The 26,859-nt window shown below is 37.3% G+C and overlaps 1 protein-coding gene across 2 annotated transcripts in view; it reads right to left on the bottom strand.

Annotated features, from left to right (window-relative positions):
• Positions 1 to 26,607, bottom strand: part of SMARCAL1 (SWI/SNF related, matrix associated, actin dependent regulator of chromatin, subfamily a like 1) — a 55,363-nt gene extending 28,756 nt beyond the window's left edge. The window contains exons 1-5 of one of the 2 annotated variants that reach the window (XM_063429241.1): positions 26,559 to 26,607; positions 20,154 to 21,112; positions 13,224 to 13,274; positions 11,619 to 11,879; positions 6,989 to 7,039 (exon numbers count right to left, since the gene is read on the bottom strand). In XM_063429241.1, coding sequence (XP_063285311.1) covers positions 6,989 to 7,039; positions 11,619 to 11,879; positions 13,224 to 13,274; positions 20,154 to 21,042 — 1,252 coding nt within the window. In that variant the 5' untranslated portion in view covers positions 21,043 to 21,112; positions 26,559 to 26,607. Of the gene's footprint in view, positions 1 to 6,988; positions 7,040 to 11,618; positions 11,880 to 13,223; positions 13,275 to 20,153; positions 21,113 to 26,509 lie in introns of both variants that reach the window. The other variant, XM_063429242.1, reaches the window with a different exon arrangement.
• Positions 26,608 to 26,859: the final 252 nt, after the last annotated feature.

The raw sequence follows: 26,859 nt of genomic DNA, 5'->3' as shown, positions 1-26,859 counted from the left end.
ATTAGCAAAGCGTCTTCAAGGAATCAAATTATAAACGCACAATGATTTCCTAACGAATATGTTCACGTACATAATCTCATGAGTAAGACTGATGCCCAAAATTCGATTATATCAAGTGATCTAGGACATGACCAAAATACGATTTGATGGAGTTAAATTAAAAACGTACAGGCCTACGAATGAGAGAGCAGGATTTGTTGATGAGAAATAGTCTGGGCTTGTCATGTGATTTCTATATCATTATCTCTATATCACCAGGAATAGGACCTTAGACCTTATTTAAGTGAGCACCAAGGCTTAAAATAATTTGTGTCGTTATTTTCTATATATATATATTTGATTGAGTGTTCCTACCTACTACTAATTAGAACTATCTTTGATTATTCCTTTAGGTGTTTGGATTAGATTAGTTCTATGTGTGAGAGGAGGGCAGGTGTCAAGGTTTATTCGCAGGCAGAGGTACATGCTTTATTAGCTTGTTTTTCTTTATCTGCTTCCTAAGATCCACAAGGATCTTTTGGAACCTCCCGGCAGGCCGATCGTGTCGGGATGTGGCTCGTTGTTACAACCATTAGCACAATATGTTGATGCTTTTCTTCAGGTTTTGGTGGTACAAATGAGATCGTACACAGTGGTGGTATGGAGGCAGCTGCACAATCTTTGGATAAACTTAAACTAGACCAGGGTTTGATGGAATCCTATCACTGCTTGAACTTGTCATGTAATTATTTTACTTTCGATGATGATTTCTTCTTACAGATACAGGGTACGGCGATGGGGGCCAATATGGCTCCCTCGTATGCCAACTTATATATGGCTAAATTTGAAGAAGATTTCGTTAATTCACATCCTTTGTTCAAGTTTGTTATTTGGCTTTGTTACATCGACGACGTGTTCTTCCTTTGGAACGGTTCAGAGGTTAACCTTTAACAATTCAGAGCAGACTTGGATCGATATGTGCCTACTATCAAATTCACCCTGAAATATGACATCAGCAGGATACATTTCCTGGATGTTTTGGTGAGTAAAACTAAGGCTGGATTGTGTTTTGATTTATTCCGTAAGCCAACTGACAAGGTTGCATTCTTACAGGCATCGTCTTCATCCTGTCAATATGATTCGGAGTCTTCCCTTCAGTCAATTATTGCATGTTGAACGAATTGTGTCACAAGAGGTGAATTTTGATACCCAAGCACATAAGATGATACAAGATTTTCGTTCCCGTGGCTACAGTGATACTTTGTTACAGGAAGCATTTGATAAAGCTAAAGGCTTAGAGGACCTCGCTATTAAAGACACAGGGTAAGAATAAGAAAAAGACTTCTAACCGCATTCCGTGCATTACTACATATTCAAATAAATCTGGAGTAGTTAAACATATCATCCACAAGAATTGGCACATTCTACAAAGTGATCCATCGATTCGTGACCTCTTTAATGAGAGTCCTTATGGACAAATGTAGGACAAACTTAGGACTAACAATACGTATTGGGGAACACAAAAGTACCATTCGCGTGAATAAACGGCATATTCCCGTGGCTAAACATTTCCTTGATTCAGGCCATTCTGTGGCTCAACCTAGATTTCAGGCCATACAACGAATAAAGAAATCTTAATCTGGCTGATCCCTTACAGACTCACTCAAACGGGCGGAACTTCGATGGATTTATCGTTTGGGCACATTATTTCCTCACGGGTTGAATGAGGATTGTGATTTCAATCCTTTCAGGTAAATTCAATCGATTTGACCATATGATCTGTTTTATGGAATGTATTATACTCTCTTGATTCTTGTTCTACACTTATTTTGCTGTTTCTTGCCTCAGTGTGTGGATTGTGGATTTGTTGTATATTATATGATTTTAGCTTTCTTTTATCTCTATTTTTTAGTTTTTTTCTTATGTGTTTTCAATTGGGTGACCCATTGATTACGGGATCCTTCCCGTCCAGCATTTAACTACATTGGAAGTTGGACAAATCTTTACTCCGGACTGAACCATACTTGTCAGATGGAAATGGTAATGCATAATTTTGGCATATCAACTATGGAGACTTTGAATATTCCCAGGACATTGTGTACTTGATGAGCCTTTTTGATTTTTTTTGTGTGCTCTGTGGATGTTATATATATACCGGTATATGATATTTGTGCCATTATTTATCTTTGGAGACAGTTTTTGTATGGTTTTTGTATGATGATTGTCTATATACATTATAGCTGTTCTGGCCAATACATTATAGATGGTCTCTAAGGGGAATCTTTTGTTCTTCAATATAATAATGATGTTCTTATAAATAGTGACTAGATTTCCCTTATACATGGGCTTATTTCATATAGTTATTTTTAATAACTACATTTATGTTGCTCTCCCTTTTGTGCTTCCATTATATATTTTTTCTTCTGCCATTTGAAGATGTTTTGCCACCTCAGATTTAATTTATTTTCTTTGTCTATGCTATTATAGCCTCCGACCGGTAGGGTATACGCCTCATTGTTTTTCTTATGGGCTAGTGTATTGTTGGAACCCATGATGCGTTCCAAGCGACGTCTCGCGCATGGGCACTACACATATCGCGCCATTACTCTAATTCCATGTATTGGAACACATGGTGCGTTCCATACCTCATCATTTCACCTTTAGCGAGCTGTTTGAATGATCGGAATAGGTGGGTGTATGCCGTTACCGGGATTCTAAATATGGATCAGATTTAATAATCCAAGTACAACTGTGGATGTCTCAGCATGCTTCTGGGAATATTGGGAGTTTTAATATACCTCTGATTGGTCAGACACTGTGATTATTATTATTTGCTTTATTTATTTTCTTTATGAGTCATTACCTCTTATACAGATCATGTTATGTTTAATTTCCCTTGCAGATAGATTTATTTTCATTGATATATTCTGTTTCTTTTGCATGTGTGTTTTTCTGATTGGTTTATGTTTTCTTTGGCAGCCATAATCAAGTGATTATGGTTGGGAGGATCCCAATCAATATGGGTGGCCACCCATCAAAATCAGGTGTTTCATATGGCTCTTATTATTTGGGTATACAAGGGTGAGTCTCACTCTTTTACAACAGACTCCCTTGCCGAAACGTTGGAGGCTTGCTGATTGATTTTTCTTCCCTCTTCTCACAATTCCTGGTACGAATTTGTTTTTCTATATAATATTTTTTTTGTGATGGGTTGTTAAGATTTGATATCTCTATTAATTAGTGATTACATTGATATTTAAGTATTTGTTAACTATATAACCTGCTTGGATGTTATCATAGAACTTCTGATAATTTTCTGTTTATTATCAGTATGAGAGTCATGCTTTGATCTGCTCTGATATGCATTGTGAGATATTTATCTTTTTTGTACCTATCTAATAATAATATTTTTTATCATATTATTGGTTGTGCTCCTTGATTGGATATTATCTCTTTGTCATATCATCTCACTGGCGCAAACCCGGCAGCAGAGTGGACGGGGCTGAGCGCTAGATTGAAACAGTTTGACACAGCTTTTGGGGACAGCAACGAAGACTCTACACCATAATCCTAAACTGAGTTGTAGTTCTTCAAGTGTTCACTGGCATTGTGAAAAATGTTATATTTAAAAACAAAAAAAAAGAAGAAGAATTGGAAAAATATCTCAATAGTAAGAGTTTTCTAAGATCAGGTATGTTGGCCTAAAAATTGCAATTTGTTTTTTCATTATGCACAACGCCTCGTTTAATAAACAGCAGAGTTAACAGAGTTAACAATACAATATAAAAGGAGACAATACGCATAGGAAAATGTGATCATGGTCCAGAACTGCTTAGTGAGATAACCAGCTAGGGTCAGCTTTAAATCAGATTTAAAAAATAATAAATAACAAAGAGCAGCTCTTTATGTCTTTCACATGAATACAGTTCAGGCTAAATTATGAGATGAAATAATTGCAGCAATTTCCCTGCTTATTACTGTGGGATTTTCTTTATAACTTGGAAATAAAAGATTAAGGAGACGGACGCACCAGCATGAATCACAGTCAGGTTTTGTCTCCTGAAATAACCTTTTTTATATTTTGGAACACGGACAGAGCATCAGAGGTAGCAGGAAGAAGGGGGTGGATAGAAGTGTTAATGCTTCATACATAATTATTAGGAAAATCAAATCATTTCAAAGATAAACCTACTTTTTATGAGCTTCATTTAGCAAAGTAAATATGTATGAATCTCCAACAGTCAAAAACAGGGGGGAAAAAAGAAAAAGAAAAAGAAAAAAAAAGCAAGGTCTCAGTTTATATGTAATTCTGTGTTTTCAGCACTTTTACGGATAAAGAACGCCAGGAATTTCACGCATAAATGCTGGTTGCAAGCAAATGAAAAATAGTTATTTTCTGGAGTAAAATTGTCTGTTAATAACAGCAAAAGGAACGAGTGAACATGCCCATATCAAGCTTCTTCTAGGAGACGGGAATAAGTAGGCCAGCGCAGGATCCGATCTGGGGTAGCCCGCTTCAGAAGGACTAGAAACCCCATAAAGCTCAGCAAGCATATAAAAACAAAAGGACTGTCTGATTATCAGGGCGTTCTAGTTCCCTAACTGCAATTAGCACATACTGTTGTATAGAATTTTCAGTTAATTGAAACATGTTGCCTTAGATATACCGAATTTATAAATAAACTACTAACGTTAAGGGGCAGACAAACAGACAAGCTAAGACTAGAATGATTACTTTGGGATGTGCATATAGCAGTGATGGCTAACCTTGACACCATAAATTGTTTCTGGACTACATTTCCCATGATTCTCAACTAGCCTGGGAAATGTAGTCCAGAAAAAAACTTATGGTGTCAAGGTTAGCCATCACTGGCATATAGCAATCACTTTATAAATTAAAGGTGTGGGCGGGTTTTTTTTTTTGTAAATGGCAAATTAGGCAAATTGTGTTCACTTGCCCAGAGGTTAACATGTATCTGTTTCAGATTACCATTGAATCCTATTATGAAATTTCTAACTCAAGATGTTTCATTCACGGAGCTCTGAAAATCAACATTTAGATAAAAATTGCAGAGGAGTAAACATTCTCCAGCTCGGCTATGTGTTAACCAATTCAAAAGAAATGAGGTATTTAGTGAATAAACTACAAATACTTTTTTTCGAACAGCAGGCGAGGTATCCAATCACAGCCTGTAACTATTTAGGAGGGAGGCGTACAGACAATCTGAAGGTTGGTTTATACCGCTGACTGGATCATGAAGAAAGAAAAAAAGCCTAGTTGATCCCAACATAATTTTTGTTTTACGTGGCTTTCTGACTCAGGGAATTTGTCAAAATATTTTAAAATCAGAATTTACACATTATAGAAGATTTGAAGAGGTTCAGTCTAAGCACCATTACAATGTGGCATGATTGCAAACATAATGTGCACCAATGCTCAACTCTGAGCAAACTGTAAAAAATAGCACAGGCCTGTCAGACAACCGGAATTCTTTGTTCGGAGCTGATAGAAATGTTGTCAGTTTGGATAAGACACAGCATTTTGCACTGTGCCCTCTGTTCTCCCCAAAGTGAGTTAGGCTGTAGATCACACTGATTTCTGCTGACAGGCCAGTTCACTAAACAGTGAAGTTACTGTGTGTAAACAGACAGCAGCGGTGGTAGGGCAGCTATAAGTTTATAAATTATTCCTAATTGATGAGTTGAACTGCAGCTGGGGTACAAACTACTCATCCCACAAACCCCTGCTGGACAGGGGGGCAAGGTCAGACCCCATAAACAAGAATGAGTGGCTCCTGATTGGTGGAGTCTCTTCCTGGTTAATAAAGGAATTTTTTCCACTCATATTTTTCAAAGCAATATGTATCCACACAAGTGATCATTATGTACATATATTTTCCTTAAATTATAAGGTTTATGCAAATATATAATTCTTTGTAAAGCATAACACGTGTACAAATTGCATTTTGTTTTTCTTTCATATCTCTGCTGTCAACCTGGAGGTCACAACAAACTGCAAACAAGCATGGCTAAAAACCACTGGAGGGCAAGGTTCTTTGTAAGTACTTACTATGAGGGACTGTCCTGGAATAGTTCAAATAGTTACATTTAAACCTCTTTAGTTTAGAAAAACGTCGCCTGAGAGGGGATATGATAACATTATACAAATATAATCTGGGCCAATACTTTATATAGGACACGAGGTTATGCGTTTAGACAGGAAGAAAGACGATTTTGTCTAAGGCAAAGAAAAGGTTGTTGTTGTTTTTACAGTAAGAACAATAAGGATGTGGAATTCTCTGCCTGAAGAAGTGTTTTTTTTAGAATCTGTACAGATGTTCAAACAGCTACTAGATGCATACTTGCAAAAAAAATTTTCAATGTAGGGTAATAACTGCTTGATCCAAGGATAAATCTGACTGCCATTCTGCGGTCACGGGGGAATTTTGTTTCCTAGTTTGTTGCAAAATCGAAGTGCTTCTAACTGGGTTTTTTTGCCTTCTTTTGGATCAACAGCAAAAACATATGTGAGGAAGGCTGAACTTGATGGACGCAAGTTTCTTTTCTGCTATGTAACTATGTATTTGGATCGTTTGTAAAGAAAATTCAATAAACTTAAAAAATAAACAATCACACTCTGCTGCATATACTAACTGTAGCACTGCTATTATAAAACTCTTAGAGGGAACGGAAATCACCAGGAGACTGTCACAGCGGGTTAACGCAACACATCCAGACCTGATCCTGATGAGTAAAATGTTAGGGATGTTGCATCGCTAATTGAAGAAACAGACAGTAATTTATTTTTTATACTTAATTCTTGATTTTGGGGGGGGGGGGGGATTATAAAGTGTACACAAGATATGCTAATGGTGCATTTTTACTGCTTCTCATAAACAAATCAGATTCGGCAAGATGCTTTTAAGAATTCATTAAATTGCAAACGTTTAAAAATGACATTTATTACATGGAATTTAGCTCGGAACTAAAAGATGTGCAGAAAGCTTACTCAGTTTTTCGTAGTCTTGCAATAAAAAGCTCCATCTTCTAGTGTTCGTATCTAAAAAATAAAAACAAATTTAAATAAATAAAAAGTGTATAAGAAAAAGAACAAAAACAACAACATGTAAGAATAAAAACAGAAAAAATATACATAGCCGCGCCTAAATAGATAATAACCCTTCTGTGAAATCACATAACAGGTACATATGTTGATAGAATCCTCTGTTCGGATATACACGGTAACTGATTATTTCAAAGAAACAGAGAGACAAAAACATAATAGTGCAATATGTCAAATAACAGGAGAGTGAGATGTAATATTTTGCCAAAAGCATACTCACACTTTCTAGAGCTTCACAGAGCTCTGCTGTATTAAGCGTTGACGGTACAATCCCCGTCTCAGGATATATTGTCGGCAGAAGTAGTGGCACATCTTTCCAATACATCACATATATAAAAAGACAAACCAGTCAGTATAGTAAAGTGACTGTGCAATAAAAAAAAAAAGTATAAATAACCTACTCACATGAGATAGAGCAAAGACCTGCTCTGGTGTTGTAATGCCTTGGTGGTATAATCCTAACGTGGGATATATGTAGATAGGATGCCAATAAAAGATGTTGAGTATAATCCAAAACAATTAGATTTAAAATGATTAAATTTACTACAAACAAATAAATCAATAAAAGTATATACTATAAAACAAACCACATAGGTGCAAGATCCACACTTTACACGTTTCACCTTGGAGTTTCATCAGAAGTGATGAAACCCCAAGGTAAAATGCGTAAAGTGTGGATCTAGCACTTATGTGTTATTTGTTTTATTTTGGATTATACTCTACATCTTTTCTTGGCTTCCTATCTACATATGTCCCACGTGGGGATCATACCACCAGGGCATTACAACACCAGAGCAGGTCTATGTACTCTCATATGAGTAGGTTATTTATACTTTGTTTGCACAGTCACTTTACCATACTAACAAAGAGAAAGTGGAAAAAAAGCCAAAAAGCAATAGATTAGATTAGACTTAAATGAGGGTTGTCTGGTCTTATCATAAAATAACAATGATAATGTGTTCCAGTTGGTCTCAATGCATATATGAAAGAAAGCACAAAAGGAATGTATAGTATAAATCTGTGTGGTTGACATATGTCGTGAGATTATCTTATGAAGTGTCAACTCACATAAGCCTAGAATAGGACAGGCTCAAATCTCTTCCACTTTAGTGCCGTCTGGTGGCACTTTCCCCTTTGGGTCACAATACTTTTCCTCAATATAAGGAAACAAAAGCAACACAGCAGAGGACAATATAGTTTTGTATGTATGGATATATAGTGAGTAATATGGAACCAAGTGACTGCTCACCTTATCCAGAGCCTAAGAACCTGGCTCTGGGTTGAATATCTTAGGTGTCTGTATAGAGGACACCACTCTTCTTGGAGCAGTTCAAGAGGACCAGGAACGGACTTTAAGGTATGAAGAATTTGATGCTTTTAAAACTAAGTTAAAAACAACAAATCTTAATAAAGCATATGAAAGTGTCCAGCAGGATTCCTCTCTCCGAGACGTGTTTCACGCTTCTCGAGGGCTTTCTCAATCAGTATGGTCTACTACGTCTACTTTCCTGTTTTACCGGCACATTTAAAACAGGAAACTAGACGGAGCAGACCATACCGATTGAGAAAGTCCTCGAGAAGCGTGAAACAGGTCTCGGAGAGAGGAATCCTGCTGGACACTTACATTTGCTTAATGGAATTTATATTTGTTGTTTTTACTTGGTTTTAAAAGGATCAATAAATTATTTATACTTTAAAGTCCGTTCCTGGTCCTCTTGAACTGCTCCAAGAAGGGTGGTGTCCACTATACAGACACCTACGCAATTCAACCCAGAGCCAGGTACTTAGGCTCTGGATAAGGTGAGCAATCACTTAGTTACATATTACTCACTATATATCCATACATATTATACTATATTGTCCTCTGCTATGTTGCTTTTGTTTCCTTATATTGAGGAAAAGTATCGTGACCCAAAGGGGAAAGTGCCACCAGATGGCAATAAAGCGGAAGAGATTTAAGCCTGTCCTATTCTAGGCTCTTCCACATGTGAGTTGACAGTTCATAAAATAATCTCATGATATATGTCAACCACACAGATTTATACTATGCATTTATTTTGTGCTTTCTTTCATATATGCATTGAGACCAACTGGACCACAACCACATTATCATTGTTATTTTATGATAAAACCAGACAACCCTCATTTACGCTAGGTGTCTAATCTATAACCTTATCGCTCCACTCTTAAGGTTAATTACTTTTTGGCTTTTTCAAATTTCTCTTTGTTTGCATGGTTGTGGTGGGTGAGAGGGATCACCACTAGAGTTTTGCAGCGAAACTCCATTTGACACCATTAACATTTAAGTGCCTTTATGACAGTTTTTTGTATATACTTTATCATACTGGCTGCACCATTGGATATTCTCCTGTTTGTCTTTTTATATATGTGACGTATTGAAAGATATGCCACCACTACTGCTAACAATATATCCTGAGACGGGGATTGTACCGTCAATGCTTAATACAGCAGAGCTCTGTGAAGCTCTAGAAAGTGTGAGTATGCTTTTGGCAAAATATTACATCTCACTCTTCTGTTATTTGACATATTGCACTTTTACCGGTATTTTATTATCTCTCTTTGAGATACTCAATTACTGTGTATATCCGAACAGAGGATTATATCAATATATCAACAGGTATATATATATGTACCATTTATGTGATTTTACAGAATGGTTATCTATTCAGGCGCGGCTATCTATATTTTTTTTCTGGTTTTATTCTTATTTGTTCACAAGGTTTTGGGGAATCCTTGTTAAGATTGTCTGCTGCCTGTTTATCGAAGTATACAGCGAGCACCTTCCTTCTTGTATCCAAAACAATAATGTGACTTGGAAGAATATTAACTGTATGCTGGTACACATTTCCTATAATGCTTAGCTATACATATGCAGGGCTCTCTAGGTATCAGCTGATGGATCTGCTTTATAGATCTCTTGACCTTTCATTTTCAGGTCATGTCTGAGTCTCGCTCAACTCTGCTCTAATTATGCAAAGATTGAAATCTTTAGGAAAGCGACTCATCTTGCTCATATATTATTCCTTATGACTTGACAAGCATTTTTAATGGGCACAACCACTATTCCCACAGTTCTGTAAGTCAGTCTAACTCCTGGCTGGCATACATCACAACAAGAAGACTAAAGCGTCAGGTCTGACTGCTCGAGGGAACAAAATGTTCACCAATGAAATCTGCAGTAATAGGGTTTTAAATGGCCTTATCTATGTACTTAAAATACACAGAGCAGAACTTAAATATTTTTTTTTGTATCCCATATGACATCACTGTACAGGGCAGGGTTCCTCCGTAGTCTCACTTGTTGCTGTTAGGAGAACACAACTAATGCCTCCTGTCCAGTCACATTAAAGGATTTCATAATACACATTAAGGAACAACGATAATGGGATTACTGTGAAGTAGTGGTGGGTTTAACACAATAAGGGCATATGGTAGAACTCAATCCTCATATTTATTTGCGGAGATAAAATTTGGAAATCTATTTTAGGAGTGTACTCTGTTCCTTAAAGGACCACTATAGGCACCCAGACCACTTCAGCTCAATGAAGTGGTCTGGGTGACTGGTCCCTCTAGTTTTTACCCTGCAGCTGAAAACATATCAGTTTCAGAGAAACTCCTAGGTTTACATTGGAAGGTTAATCTAGCCTCTAGCGGCTGTGTCCCTGATAGCCACTAGAGGCCGCTTCAGCGATTCTCAGTGTGAAAAATCGCATTGAACTCACGGAGTTCAGATCCCCATAGGAAAGCATTGAGTAATGCTTTCTTATGGGCGGTTTGAATGTGCGCGCGGCTCTGGCCACGCTTGCGCATTTGGCTCCACTCGGAAACTGACATTGGCAGGGGGAGGAGAGATCACCAGCACCAAGGTAGCCCGGCGCTGGATTAAGGCAAGTGGATAAAGGGGTTTTAACCCCTTCAGCCCAGCGGGAGGCGGCCACGAGGGAGGGGGGGGGACCTAATAACCCTATAGTGCCAGGAAAACGGGTTTGTTTTCCTGGCACTATAGTGCTCCTTTAATCTGTATTCTGTATACATTTTGGTCTATACAGCAGCACCATTCCTCCAAGATGCATGTTCCGGATGTGCGCCTAATTACTTTTTGTCTTTACAAAAAAACGGTTCTAGCTGGCTTCTGGGTTAATGATGCGAGGAGAGCCCTTCAGTCGTTCTCCAGTAATCAGGCAAACCATTCGGCAACGGTTTGCCTTTACCTGGATTCTGCTAGGTGCCGGGTTTGCTCTGAAGCAGGGTTAACAACATCCAGCTTCTGCAGAGCTGCAATAGCCGAATCAGACCTGCTGCTAATTCATTGGCTGAGAAAGTCAGCTGAACTCTTATTCTAGCTCCGGCGGCAAAGGAGGGTGAAACTCTTAATATGCTCCATTTCATGGCGACACGCATCATAATCACTTAAAATCACTGAAGGATAATTCCTTTAAAAAAAAAAAAATAATTTTTAAAATGTAAAAAATTCAAAAGAAATGTCATCTCTTACCATAGTTCCGTGTTGCCATTTGTTTAAATAATGCTATTATTTCTGATTGATAGCCGATATCCACCTCAAAACGCGAACGGGAGATGAGCATACATTTGCCTTTTACGGTGGCGTTGGGTCTTTGCCAATTATTGCACATTGCTAAAAGTTTATTAATGACTGCATGTGCCGTTGAGTTGAGAGATTCTTTAGGTATCTCCACATCTCCCATTCCTTCCAAAGGTTTCAATGTCACGGATTGCAGACGCTGTACTTCACCCACTGCAAAGAGAATGTGGAACAGTTGGTAAATATAGAGGAAATTCTGAGGAGACCAGCACCAGTTAGATCAACAGAGTAGAATGCATTGCCTACGAAAACAGAATGTTAAATGACTATTCTGCATTCTCCTACTACAAATACCGTATTTTCCCATGTATAAGAGTATGTTTTTTGAGTCTAACATTGTGAGTCATCTTATACACAGAATGTCACTGCAGGGCTTACAAAAAACACTTATGTAAGTTAAGATGGCGCCTGCCATATTTCAGTGTGTCATGGCCCACGCACATTCCAGGCCTTCCCCCCGCCGATACACTTCTGAATGCTGTGGCAAGGAGAAAGAGGTCCCTTTATTCGTGGGAGCTGCAGCAGACATCATCACTTGCCACACCAAAAAAAGAACCGCCATATTAAGGTTTGCCCCACCACAGGTAGGTCTTGCTTTCAGACTTATATTTATGGGGGGAGGAAATGGGGATCAGGGAGCAGAGGGAATACTATGGTGATGTCCCAGCATGCCTTCACACCACCTGCTGTATTTTGGGAGCTGTAGTCTCCCAGCATGCACTGTAGAGCCATTAACTTCACAGAGTACCGTAGCACAGGGGAGGCATGAGAATCAGAAGGGTGCTGGTCTCCTCAGAAGTCATCTCTAAAATATCAAAGTTGTTCTATTTGATGTTTAAAATATGGATTTCTTAATTTTGGGCTAAAAAAAAAAAAAAAAAAAAATTTGGGGTAGTCTTATACATATATACATATATGGTCTTATACATACATATAAGAAAATTACAATTTTAAACAACTTCTTATATAGCAGATACACGTCATTCCAGTTTTTGCAATTGTGTAGGGAATTGAGTGAAGGGAACATGCATACAGCACTGGCAATTTTTGCAAATCCCTCCAGCTATAAGAAACACAGAGAACCCTTACATCATAACCTAAATCAAATATGCTTCAAAGTTGCACAATCCTTTTTTTTTTTTGGTTTTGTTTCTGTCAAACTTATTCATGTTCTTAACAATAATTTCCTTGATTGCGCTGATTTTTAAATTAAGATTAAAGAAAATTTTATGACCGCCTACTGTAGTGAATATCCTCCCACAGTAAGTAGTCAAACCTTTTTAGTACATTCTGACATTTTTACCCAGGCTGCGCTAGGCACACGGACCAAGGCACCATAACCACTTCAGCAGGCCTTAGTGGATATGAGACTTGGAGGAGGATTCCTTTAAAGCCTTTGCATCTTGAAGGCAGAGGAAAGATACAGTAAACATGTATTCATTTAAGGACAACAACTTTGGATGTCACTTTATGATTTTGTTTCCACTCTATACTTACCAAGACTGGCATAATCGGACATAGCGAAGTTCCACATTTTTGTTCCGGGATCTATAAAAAAATAAATAACAGGTTAACAAAAGTAAAGATCAGTTTATATAGATGTGAATTAAGATACATTTGTATTACCAAGAGTGAAACTTTAGCTGTATTTAAGGGATCCTATAGTGCCAGCAAAACAAAGCCGTTTTCCTGGCACTGTAGGTCCACTCCTCCTTCGTGCCCCCCCCCCCCCCCCCGCAGGACTGAAGGGGTTAAAACCCCGTCAGCCACTTACCTGAATCCAGCGCCAATGTCCCTTGGCACTGGGTCAGGCTTTGCCTATAGGGAAATTCTGACACTGGAGGATCTCATGCAGAGCATGGGGACGTCCAACATCATATAACTGACCAAAAGTCTGTTAGGATTCCAGAGGCACGCCCACTGGCTGTCTGGTAGACAGCCACTGAGGGCAGACTTAGTGCTGCAATGTAAACATAGTTTCTCTGGAAATGCAATGTTTTACATTGCAGCACTAGGTGCAAAAGGGACACAGCACCTAGACCACTTAAATTAGCTGAAGTGGTCTGGGTGCCTACAGTGTCCCTTTAAGAATACCAAAATGATAATCTACATTAAATTTATATTGTTTTAACTTTTTGTTTTCTATGCATTTATATAATTTTCAAAATAGTGGGTAAAAAAAATAAAATAAATAATAGAATATATAGAATAGGAAGTACAAGCGCTTATGTATATAGGTTTGTAATCTGGATAGTTCCAAAGATATATATTTTTGTGAGCTGCTATGCCACCGTGTTTATCTTTCTATCAAAGATAGTGGAAGTGGAAGGGATATCCGGTGTAGCGCTCTAATAGTAGTGGATATATAGAAATAATGGAAAGAAATCCTAACTGTACCTTAATAGATCATATACACTTATGAGTAGTATCACTCTATTCAGGGTAACCTTAAACAAAAAACACAAATATACAGAACATAGTGTAACCTGTATACAGAGTGTAAATAAAAAAATGAAGTGCGTAGATTACTAACTCACACTTTCAAGAGCTATCTCACTAGCTCAGGTATATGCGCCTTAGGGTCCGTAGAGGCGACCCTCACCCTCCTTTCAGTCCAAGTTTTCTCCAGGTGCAATGTCCTAGGTAATGGGTATAGGAGGCAACATATAGCGTAGTACAGTCTATGTATATAGGAGGTATAGTACGAGGTAATGTAGATATACTCACAAACCCGGAGCCAATATATCGGCTCGCTTCAAAAGGTGTATGTGGTTAAGGACCACATTCCTTCTTTGTAAAAGCAGGTAGAAATAAAAGCCGTAAGTGTGAAAAAAATATATATATAATTTATTATAAAAAAATATAGTATAACATGTAACTTTTAAAATAGTATGTAGATAAAATAACACTAGTGGCTATAGTCCAAAAAGCAATTCTGTCTGCTCACTGTTCATCCAGGACGCGTTTCACCAAATTGGCTTCCTCAGCTGGAAAAATGTTCAGAAGATATTGTGGACTCCTTCCTGCTTATATACCTTTGTTAATTGTGGGCTTCAGGCTTGTATTTCGCGGGCAATTTCCATGGGAACGGAGATGCCCTGCGTTTCAAGTAGGGATCGACCGATATTGATTTTTTAGAGCCGATACCGATACCGATAATCTGTGAACTTTCAGGCCGATAGCCGATAACTTGCCGATATTCTGTACATTTACCATTTTGAAAAATTAAACAATTTCTAACGGTAAATGCACAAAATAAACATGCCACATGTAGTGGATGAAGTGTATTTAGACAGGGGAGCTGTGTGTGTTGTGGATGCAGTGTGTGTTTGTGTAGTGTGTATAGTGAATGCAGAGTGTGTGTTTGTGTAGTGTGTATAGTGAATGCAGAGTGTGTGTTTGTGTAGCGTGTATAGTGAATGCAGAGTGTGTGTTTGTGTAGCGTGTATAGTGAATGCAGAGTGTGTGTTTGTGTAGCGTGTATAGTGAATGCAGTGTGTGTTTGTGTAGCGTGTGTATATAATGCAGTGTGTTTGTGTAGTGTGTGTATATAATGCAGTGTGTTTGTGTAGTGTGTGTATATAATGCAGTGTGTTTGTGTAGTGTGTGTATATAATGCAGTGTGTTTGTGTAGTGTGTGTATGTAATGCAGTGTGTTTGTGTAGTGTGTGTATGTAATGCAGTGTGTATGTATGTAATGCAGTTTGTGTAGTGTGTATGTTTGTGTAGTGTGTATGTTTGTAATGCAGTGTGTGTGTTTGTGTAGTGATTTAATTTGTGTAAAATGGGGGGGGGGATTTTTTTATGTTAATTATTTGTATTTTATTTTAATATTTAAATGGTGTGTTTTTTTGTTTCTTTTAGTCCCCCCTCCCTGCTTCTTACCAGGGAGGGGGGATATAGTACTCCCTGGTGGTCCGGTGGTTTGTTAAGTACTGTGGGGGTCCGGTAGCAAGCGCTGACTTACCTTGCCAGCAGCTCCTGCAGCTCCATGTCTAAATCTCGCGGCCCTTAGTGCCGCGCGGAGCGTTGCCATGGTGACCCGTGGCAACGCTCTGCGGCCGCGGGTCTCGCGAGATTTAGACATGGAGCTGCTGGCAAGGTAAGTCAGCGCTTGCTGCCGGACCCCCCAGGACCGCCAGGCTTATAATGAGCCCGGCGGTCCTAGGAGGTATTATCGGCAATATCGGTAGCTATATTGGCCGATACCGATATTGCCGAAAATACAGAATATCGGCCGATAATATCGGTAAAACCGATAATCGGTCGATCCCTAGTTTCAAGCCTCCTCTTCGTTTAGTTACTTCCGGGTATGATCACTTCCGGTTTCGGCTCCATTAGCATCATGCGTTCCACGGTGCGTTCCACAGTGCGTTCCACCGTGCGTTCCACTTGTGTGGCCGTGTTAAAACTGTCCTGTGCCATATTAGTGGATATAGTCCTCGGAAAATTTATAAAGTTGCATCAGAGAGAGTGGCAATTCATCTAATGACAATACATTAGCTAATATATCCCTAGTGAGCAATATGTATATGTATATATATTTATAACATGTATGGCTATTAATTTATCTATATGGCAGAGTAAAAGAGACAGGCAATAATCTAAGAATATAAAAATTCTATAAATTGAGCTATTTAAAAACCCTAGTGATTTCCACACTAGGTAGAAACATACAGGGAATATGTAAAACCAAGAAAATAATTTGAAGAGTGGGTGGGAGCAACCCTATATGGAAAAAACTCCAAGGGCAATGGATGAACCCCAGAACAATTTAATCTAAAAGAGGAGATATAATGGAGGCTTAACAGAATATATATATATATATATATATATACATATAGAGAACTTATAAAATCACAAAAAGTGGCTTAGTAAAACCAATAGATACCATACACAACGCACTTACTAAATGAAAGAGAAATACTAAGAGGAGTAGATAAAATCAATCAGTTAAAAAATGGCACATTTCAAAATCTGAATTAAGACCGTACGGGATAAGGCTATTTAATTTAAAAATCCATTCCATTTCTATTTTGCTGAGTTTTAAATTAAAATTACCTCCTCTCCAATCTTTAGATATCTTATTAATTCCCAGAAAAAATTGTACCTTTTATCTCACAATTATGATGAGTTTTATAGTGTAATGACACGCTGTGTTTTTCAAAGCCTTTACTTATATTTCGACCGTGTTCTTCTATTCTTATGTGTAGAGCTCTTGTGGTCTTACCTATATATTTTAGCCCACATGGGCATTGCATGAGGTAGATAAGGTTTTTCGAATGGCATGTTATAAATTCTTTAATCGGATATTCTAGCCCTTCGTTACATGTGAATTTTTTTATGTGCCTTTTTTTATTTTCCGTTCTTTTGCAGGCTAAACACATCCCACAACCAAAAAAATTTTTTTCTGTGTTTAAGAAAGTCATACCAGTATTGGGTTTGTCTTTAATAAAGCTGGAAGTTAGGGACTTCTTTAAATTATTGACTCCTCTGTGAATAAAGCGAGGTTTCTCCGGGAGAAAGGTCTTTAAAGCTGGATCTTGGAGGAGGATGTGCCAGTATTTTGACACAGTCTTCCTTATTCTATAATTATTAGAGCTATAGCTGCATATAAACGGAATTCCATTATTAACAGGTTCCTCTTTCTTTTTGTATTTTAAGATGCTAGTTCTCTCTATTTCTTTAATTTCCTGTCTTGATATTTCTAATTTCGTCTCTTCATATCCCTTTTCTATGAAATCTGATTTGATTTTATTGGACTGAATTTCGAACATTTCTACATCTGTGCAATTCCTTCTTATTCTAAGGAATTGCCCCTTGGGGGCATTTTCTAACCATGGTAGGAAGTGGCAACTGTCTCTTCCTATAAAGCTATTGGCTTCAACAGTTTTGAAATGATTTTTAGTTTTAATAGAACTGTTCTCTATATATATATGTAAATCTAGAAAGATTACTTATTTTTTGCTCCAGTTACTTGTTAATTGGATCCCCCATGTGTTGGAATTTAAAATATTTAAAAAAGCAGATAGATCTTCCTCTGGTCCCTCCCATATAAAAAAGATATCATCTATATAACGGCCATAGGTAACCAAGTTCTCCACCCAGTCATGCTGGCCATAAATAAAATGGTCTTCCCAGAATGCCATAAATAAATTGGCATAACTGGGGGCGAACTTGGTTAATAGCCATACATGTTATAAATATATATACATATACATATTGCTCACTAGGGATATATTAGCTAATGTATTGTCATTAGATGAATTGCCACTCTCTCTGATGCAACTTTATAAATTTTCCGAGGACTATATCCACTAATATGGCACAGGACAGTTTTAACACGGCCATACAAGTGGAACGCACGGTGGAACGCACTGTGGAACGCACCGTGGAATGCATGATGCTAATGGAGCCGAAACCGGAAGTGATCATACCCGGAAGTAACTAAACGAAGAGGAGGCTTGAAACGCAGGGCATCTCCGTTCCCATGGAAATTGCCCGCGAAATACAAGCCTGAAGCCCACAATTAACAAAGGTATATAAGCAGGAAGGAGTCCACAATATCTTCTGAACATTTTTCCAGCTGAGGAAGCCAATTTGGTGAAACGCGTCCTGGATGAACAGTGAGCAGACAGAATTGCTTTTTGGACTATAGCCACTAGTGTTATTTTATCTACATACTATTTTAAAAGTTACATGTTATACTATATTTTTTTATAATAAATTATATATATATATTTTTCACACTTACGGCTTTTATTTCTACCTGCTTTTACAAAGAAGGAATGTGGTCCTTAACCACATACACCTTATGAAGCGAGCCGATATATTGGCTCCGGGTTTGTGAGTATATCTACATTACCTCGTACTATACCTCCTATATACATAGACTGTACTACGCTATATGTTGCCTCCTATACCCATTACCTAGGACATTGCACCTGGAGAAAACTTGGACTGAAAGGAGGGTGAGGGTCGCCTCTACGGACCCTAAGGCGCATATACCTGAGCTAGTGAGATAGCTCTTGAAAGTGTGAGTTAGTAATCTACGCACTTCTTTTTTTTATTTACACTCTGTATACAGGTTACACTATGTTCTGTATATTTGTGTTTTTTGTTTAAGGTTACCCTGAATAGAGTGATACTACTCATAAGTGTATATGATCTATTAAGGTACAGTTAGGATTTCTTTCCATTATTTCTATATATCCACTACTATTAGAGCGCTACACCGGATATCCCTTCCAAATAATAGAATATGGAGACTGGCATGGAGACAGAAGGTTACAAATGGGGTGGAATGGAGAAAGATGGACATATGCAGAGAGTGGGATGGAGAGGGAGATATACAGATGTGGGTGTGAAATGGATAAAGATGTGGGAGATCTTCTCACTTGTATGTCTGCCCATCCAATTACTCCCTGATAAAATGGAGAGGGCACACATGCACGTGGACTAATTGAGAGAGTCGAGGATATTCAGAAGGAACAAACCAAAAAAAAAAAAAACATAGAAAATCAATTCTCTGCCATTTAGGAGTTAAATCAGTTTTGTTTCTGTTTATGCAGCTCTAGCCACACCTCCCGTGGCAGTGACTGACACAGCCTGCATGAAAATGGTTTCACTTTCAATTTAGAACTTACTTTAAACATTTCTATCTCATGCTCTGTGAACTGAACTGTAATCACACACAGAAGGGTTCATGGAGATACGAAGTTCTGAATTAAACAGAATTTGCAAATAAGGAAGTATTAACATTAAACAATTGTTTACAGGAAGTGTTTAGGAAAGCTGTGTAGGTCACATGCAGGGATGAGTGACTAGGGCTGTATAAACAAAGTGATTTAACACCTAAAAGGGAGAGAACTGAGCAGTTAGGCTGCAGGGGCATCTATACACCAAAACTAATTAATTAAGCAACAGTTTTGGTGACTATAGTGTGTCCCTTTAATCTCTGCTTTAGTTTATGCAGAATTTTAGTAAACTTTATACTGACCAAGAGATAAATGAAAAAAGAAAATAGATTTAGGGTTGTGGGGATTTCCCACCCCTCTTGAAAACGCCAAAGCAAAGATCTACTCTTTCATCTTTAGGAAAGCATATCAATTAAACTCTGAACAGCTTTATCTCCCCGCATCCAGAATCCTCTCCTGCAACGGTCATCAAAACAACACTAAGCCCTCAATGAATACTATCCTACCAAAGTACTTTTCTACCCTACCCTTACATTTTGTGTCACTACACCCCACTCCCTCTAGCATGTAAACTCATTGAGCAGGCGCCCAATCCCTCTGTTCTTGTGTGTCTAACTCATGTTAGTCCACCCATTTTACAGTGCTGCAGAACTTGTTGGCACTTTATAGATATTAATAATAACAATTACGAGTACACAGAATAGACCAAAAAAGTAGCTGTCGCACTCACCATACACTTTACTTGGCATGAGTTTAAACAAGGAGATTAAAGCAGCATTGTACCCCACTTCAACACGGAAACGATTCTCATCATGTTTAACACATCTCCCTTTAATACACTTTACATCTTTCTTCGTTACTGATACTGTATTTGAATTTTGCTTAAAGCAGGGGATTTCACGCACTATCGTGCTACCAGTAAGTGCCGTTGAGTTTGGCGGTACTAAAGGGCAATAGAACTGTTTAACATTATTTGTATTCCTAAATGATCTTGTTTCACCAACTGTCTTGCTGCCGGATGGTGTTGCTGGTTTCGAACTTTCTGCAGAATTGTTTAAAGAGTCATTTGTAGATGTAGGGCCAGGGGCGGGCGTAGCCATCCCAGTCTGTAGGTTAGGTGATTTTGAAACATTATTAGTAGGTCTGGGTACTTCCACTGCGGTGACCTTGGTGCCAGCACTCGTTAAAGGTCCAGCTTCTCCAGTAGTCTTACATGAACTTAACAAGCTGGAGTCTCCCATGACATAAGAAGTCTGTTTAGACAAAACAGAGGCTGTCTGTCCCTTTAACTCTGAACTGCTTCCATGTTGCTTGCTTGCAGCGAATGATGGCAGACCTCCATCACTACCATTATCCTTTTGATAAACATGCAACTTATTGCTGTTATTTTCAAACACTGTCCTTGCTGGTGGAGTACTACTTTCCTGCTTATAGGTACCGATTCCTGATGGCTGTGTGTCTGTCGTCCGAATGTTAAAAAAGCCAGAGATTGTGGGCTGCGTTATACCATCTTTGATTTTATTTTGCAGGGCTGCAAGTCTCTCTGCTCTCCTAGCCAATGCTTTCAGCCTGTTCTCCTCTATTTTCCTCTTCTGTTCTTCAGTCAATTTGTCTGCCATTTCCAGAATAGCAGATTAGACGTGACACCAAAACCATGAGTTTTCAAACCTCCCCAATTCCAATCAGTTCCTGAAATCAATCAAAACCAAATGTATTAATGATCATGTTTAATATAAAATGGTAAATAACACGAGTTAACTAAATACTGAATGTGCATACATTGAGAATCTATATCATTATTTGCGGGCATCACAGTCTGATCCCTAATGACCATATTGCAGTATATTAGAAATGCTAAACATCAGCAGCATTAGAAACATGTGGGGGCTTCCATTATAGCCGAAGATTCTTAAAGACTATCATTGTACATAGAATTACACCAGTATAAACAGCCATTACTCTGCAATAAGTTAATTAAGCTCTGCTCGAAAATGATTTTACACTCAATTGCAAGAACATTTATAAATGTTCTTAATTACTATATATAGCCTCAGTTTGCCAAATGTAAGACTGATACATTTGTAGTAGTGATAGATGGTTATGGTGCCAGGAGTGTCCTTGCACTCACCCCATGTAGGTAGTCAAAGTGTTTTTGTTTAGTGGGATTTTTTTTTTTTTGGTGTTTAGAATTTTTTTATATTATATATATATATATATATATATATAATAAGTATAACATGAGGGGATGAGGGGTATTATTAGATATACATAATAATAATATCACATGGAGGGGAGTATTAGATATATAATAAGTATAACATGCAGGGGGGTAAATAACAAGTATAACATGGAGGGTGTATTGTTAGATATAACATGGGGGTGAGGGGGCTGTCAGTGAGAGACATGGAGGGGAGTATTACATATATAGTTATTATAAGATGGGGGGCATTATTAGATATATCATTAGTTATATAATAAGTATAACATGGGGGATTAATAGATATATAATTAGTTATATAATAAGTATAACATGGGGGATTATTAGATATATAATAATATAACATGGAGGGGATTATTAGTTATATAATAAATATAACATCGGGTAATAGTTAATTAGTATAACATGGGGGGATTATTAGATATAGAAACATAGAAAGTGACGGCAGATAAGAACCATTCAGCCCATCTAGTCTTCCCAATTTTCGAAATACTTTCATTAGTCCTTGGCCTTATCTTATAGCTAGGATAGCCTTATGCCTATCCCACGCATGCTTAACCCCTTAAGGACCAAACTTCTGGAATAAAAGGGAATCATGGCATGTCACATGTCATGTGTCCTTAAGGGGTTAAACTCCTTTACTGTGTTAACCTCTACCACTTCAGCTGGAAGGCTATTCCATACATCCACTACCCTCTCAGTAAAGTAATACTTCCTGATATTATTTTTAAACCTTTGTCCCTCTAATTTAAGACTATGTCCTCTTGTTGTGGTAGTTTTTCTTCTTTTAAATATAGTCTCCTCCTTTACTGTGTTGATTCCCTTAATGTATTTAAATGTTTCTATCATATCCCCCCTGTCTCGTCTTTCCTCCAAGCTATACATGTTGAGATCCTTTAACCTTTCCTGGTAAGTTTTATCCTGCAATCCATGAACCAGTTTAGTAGCCCTTCTCTGAACTCTCTCTAAAGTATCAATATCCTTCTGGAGATACGGTCTCCAGTACTGCGTACAATACTCCAAGTGAGGTCTCACCAGTGTTCTGTACAATGGCATGAGCACTTCCCTCTTTCTACTGCTAATACCTCTCCCTATACAACCAAGCATTCTGCTAGCATTTCCTGCTGCTCTATTACATTGTCTGCCTACCTTTAAGTCATCAGAAATAATCACCCTGAAATCCCTTTCCTCAGATGTTGAGGTTAGGACTCTATCAAATATTCTGTACTCTGCCCTTGGTTTTTTACGTTCAAGATGCATTATCTTGCACTTATCCACATTAAATGTCAGTTGCCATTTTTCTAGTTTACCTAAATCATTAGCCATTTGGCATATCCCTCCTGGAACATCAACCCTGTTACATATCTTTGTATCATCAGCAAAAAGACATACCTTACCATCAAGACCTTTTGCAATATCACTATTGAAAATATTAAAGAGAATGGGTCCAAGTACAGATCCCTGAGGTACCCCACTGGTGACAAGCCCAAGCTTTGAATATACTCCATTGACTACAACCCTCTGTTGCCTGTCACTTAGCCACTGCCTTACCCATTCAACAATATTGGAATCCAAACTTAAATATTGCAGTTTATTGATAAGCCTTCTATGTGCAACAGTGTCAAAAGCCTTACTGAAATCTAGGTAAGCAATGTCTACTGCACCACCCTGATCTATAAATTTTAGTTACCCAATCAAAAAAAGCAATAAGATTAGTTTGGCATGATCTCCCTGAAGTAAATCCATGTTGTCTCTGATCTTGAAATCCATGTGTTTTTAGATGTTCAACAATCCTATCCTTTAACATGGTTTCCATCACTTTCCCCACTACTGAAGTAAGGCTTACAGGCCTATAGTTGCCCGACTCCTCCCTATTATCTTTCTTGTGAATGGGCACAACATTCGCCAACTTCCAATCTTCTGGGACTACTCCTGTTATCAATGATTGGTTAAATAAATCTGTTAATGGTTTTGCTAGTACACCACTAAGCTCTTTTAATAACTTTGGGTGTATTCCATCAGGTCCCATTGACTTATTTGTCTTTACTTTTGACAGTTGAAATAGAACCTCTTCCTCTGTTAACTCACGTGTAATAAATTACTCATTTATCCTTTTTCTTAACTGAGGTCCATTTCCTTCATTTTCATCTGTAAATACCGAACAAAAATATTCATTGAGGCAGTCAGCTAGACTTTTATATCCTCTTCTACATACCTTCCTTCTTTTGTTTTTAATCTAACTAATCCTTGTTTTACTTTTCTTTTCTCATTTATGTATCTAAAAAAAAGTATTGTCCCCCTTTTTTACTGACTGTGATATTTTCTCTTCTGTGTGTGATTTGGAAGCTCTTATAACTTGCTTAGCCTCTTTCTGCCTAATCTTATAGATCATTCTGTCTTCCTCACTCTGGTTTTTTTATAATTACTAAATGCTAACTTTTAGTTTTTTACTATTTTGGACACATCTGCGGAGTACCACAGTGGTTTCTTGAATTTTTTGCTTTTACTGACAAGCCTAATGCAATTTTCTGTTGCCTTCAGTAGTGCAACTTTTAAATAATCCCATTTCTCTTGGACTCCATTTAAATTGCTCCAGTCTGATAATGACTCCTTTACACATATTCTAATTTTAGAAAAGTCTGTTTTTCTAAAGTCTAAAACCTTTGTTTTTGTGTGGTGTGACTCAGTCACTGTTCTTATATTAAACCACACTGACTGATGATCACTGGATAATTAGTTAAATAATATAACATGGAGGGGATTACTAGATATATAATAAGTTATATAATATAACATGGAGGGGATTATTAGATATATAATAATATAACATGGAGGGGATTATTAGATATATAATAAATTATATAATATAACATGAGGGGGATTATTAGATATATAGTTATTATAACATGGAGGGGATTATTAGATATGTAATAAATTATATAATATAACATGGAGAGGATTATTAGATATATAATCATATAACATGGAGGGGATTATTAGATATATAATAATATAACATGGAGGGGATTATTAAATATATAGTTATAAGATAGGGGGGTAATAGTTACTTAGTGTAACAGAGGGGATTATTAGATATATAGTTGTTATAACATGGGGGATTATTAGATATATAATAATATAACATGGGGGATTATTAGATATATAGTTATAACATGGAGGGGATTATTAGATATATAGTAATTATAACATGGGAGGGGTATTATTAGATATATAGTTATTATAACATGGGGGGATTATTAGATATAGTTATAACATGGGGGGATTATTAGATATATAATTATTATAACGGAGGGATTATTAGATATATAGTTATTATAACATGGGGGATTATTAGATATATAGTTATTATAACATGGAGGGATTATTAGATATATAGTTATTATAACATGGAGGGATTATTAGATATATAGTTATTACATGGAGGGGATTATTAGATATATAGTTATTACATGGAGGGGATTATTAGATATATAGTTATTATAACAAAGAGGGAATTATTAGATATATAGTTATTATAACATGGAAGGATTATTAAATATATAGTTATTATAACATGGAGGGATTATTAGATATATAGTTATTATAACATGGAGGGATTATTAGATATATAGTTATTATAACATGGGGATTATTAGATATATAGTTATTATAACATGGGGGATTATTAGATATATAGTTATTATAACATGGGGGATTATTAGATATATAGTTATTATACAATGGAGGGATTATTAGATATATAGTTATTATACAATGGAGAGATTATTAGATATATAGTTATTATACAATGGAGGGATCATTAGATATATAGTTATTATAACATGGAGAGATTATTAGATATATATATAGTTATTATAACATGGAGAGATTATTATATATTATATATATATATATATTTATTATAACATGGAGAGATTATTAGATATAGATATATATATATATATATATATATATATATATATATATATATATATATATATAGTTATTATAACATGGGAGGGGATTATTAGATATATAGTTATTATAACATGGGAGGGGATTATCAGATATATAGTTAATATAACATGGGGGTTATTAGATATATAGTTATTATGACATGGGGGATTATTAGATATATAGTTATTATGACATGGGGGGGATTATTAGATATATAGTTATTATAACATGGGGGGATTATTATAACATGGGGGGATTATAACATGGAGGGGGGTATTATTATAACATGGGGTATTATTATAGTTATTTTAGCATGGGGTTATTACTATGTGAGGGGGTGTTATTATAACAGTGAGGGGGGTGTTATTATAACATGGGGGTTATTATTATAACAGTGAGGGGGGTATTATTATAACAGTGAGGGGGTATTATTATAACAGTGAGGGGGGTATTATTATAACAGTGAGGGGGGGTATTATTATAACAGTGAGGGGGGGTATTATTATAACAGTGAGGGGGGGTGTTATTATAACAGTGAGGGGGTGTGTTATTATAACAGTGAGGGGGTGTTATTATAACAGTGAGGGGGGGTATTATTATAACAGTGAGGGGGGGTATTATTATAACAGTGAGGGGGTGTTATTATAACAGTGAGGGGGGGTATTATTATAACAGTGAGGGGGGGTATTATTATAACAGTGAGGGGGTATTATTATAACAGTGAGGGGGGGTATTATTATAACAGTGAGGGGGGGTATTATTATAACAGTGAGGGGGGTATTATTATAACAGTGGGGGGGGGTATTATTATTATAACAGTGGGGGGGGTATTATTATTATAACAGTGAGGGGGGGGTATTATTATAACAGTGAGGGTGCGGTCAGTCACGCTAAGTGCAGGTATGTATCACCCTGCGAGGTCCTGACGGTGTCCAGCCCCAGTTGCCGCTTTATATTTACCCGCCACCGGCCACCAAGACCAGAATCAGCCCAACATCAGCTCTTGACAACCCTCCGTCAATATTTCTGCGACAGGAGATGGAAAGGCGCGTCACTGACGTCACAGGAAACCGCGGCGGCCATCTTTAGTGCTGGCAGTGTGGCCCTCACTGTCTGATACTGGGCTGTGATACTGTGGGTAGGGTCATGGTGGGCAGGGGAGATATCAGACCAACATAACTACATTACATTCAAAGCAGTGTGTAAAAATTTATCACAGAGCTCCCCAGCATGGAAACTCACAGTAATGTGCAGTATGAGA

Source organism: Pelobates fuscus, chromosome 8 (assembly GCF_036172605.1).
Source record: "Pelobates fuscus isolate aPelFus1 chromosome 8, aPelFus1.pri, whole genome shotgun sequence".
Taxonomy (NCBI): domain Eukaryota; kingdom Metazoa; phylum Chordata; class Amphibia; order Anura; family Pelobatidae; genus Pelobates; species Pelobates fuscus.
The sequence above is the reverse complement of the archived record's forward strand: the minus strand, read 5'-3'. Positions and strand labels throughout refer to the sequence as shown.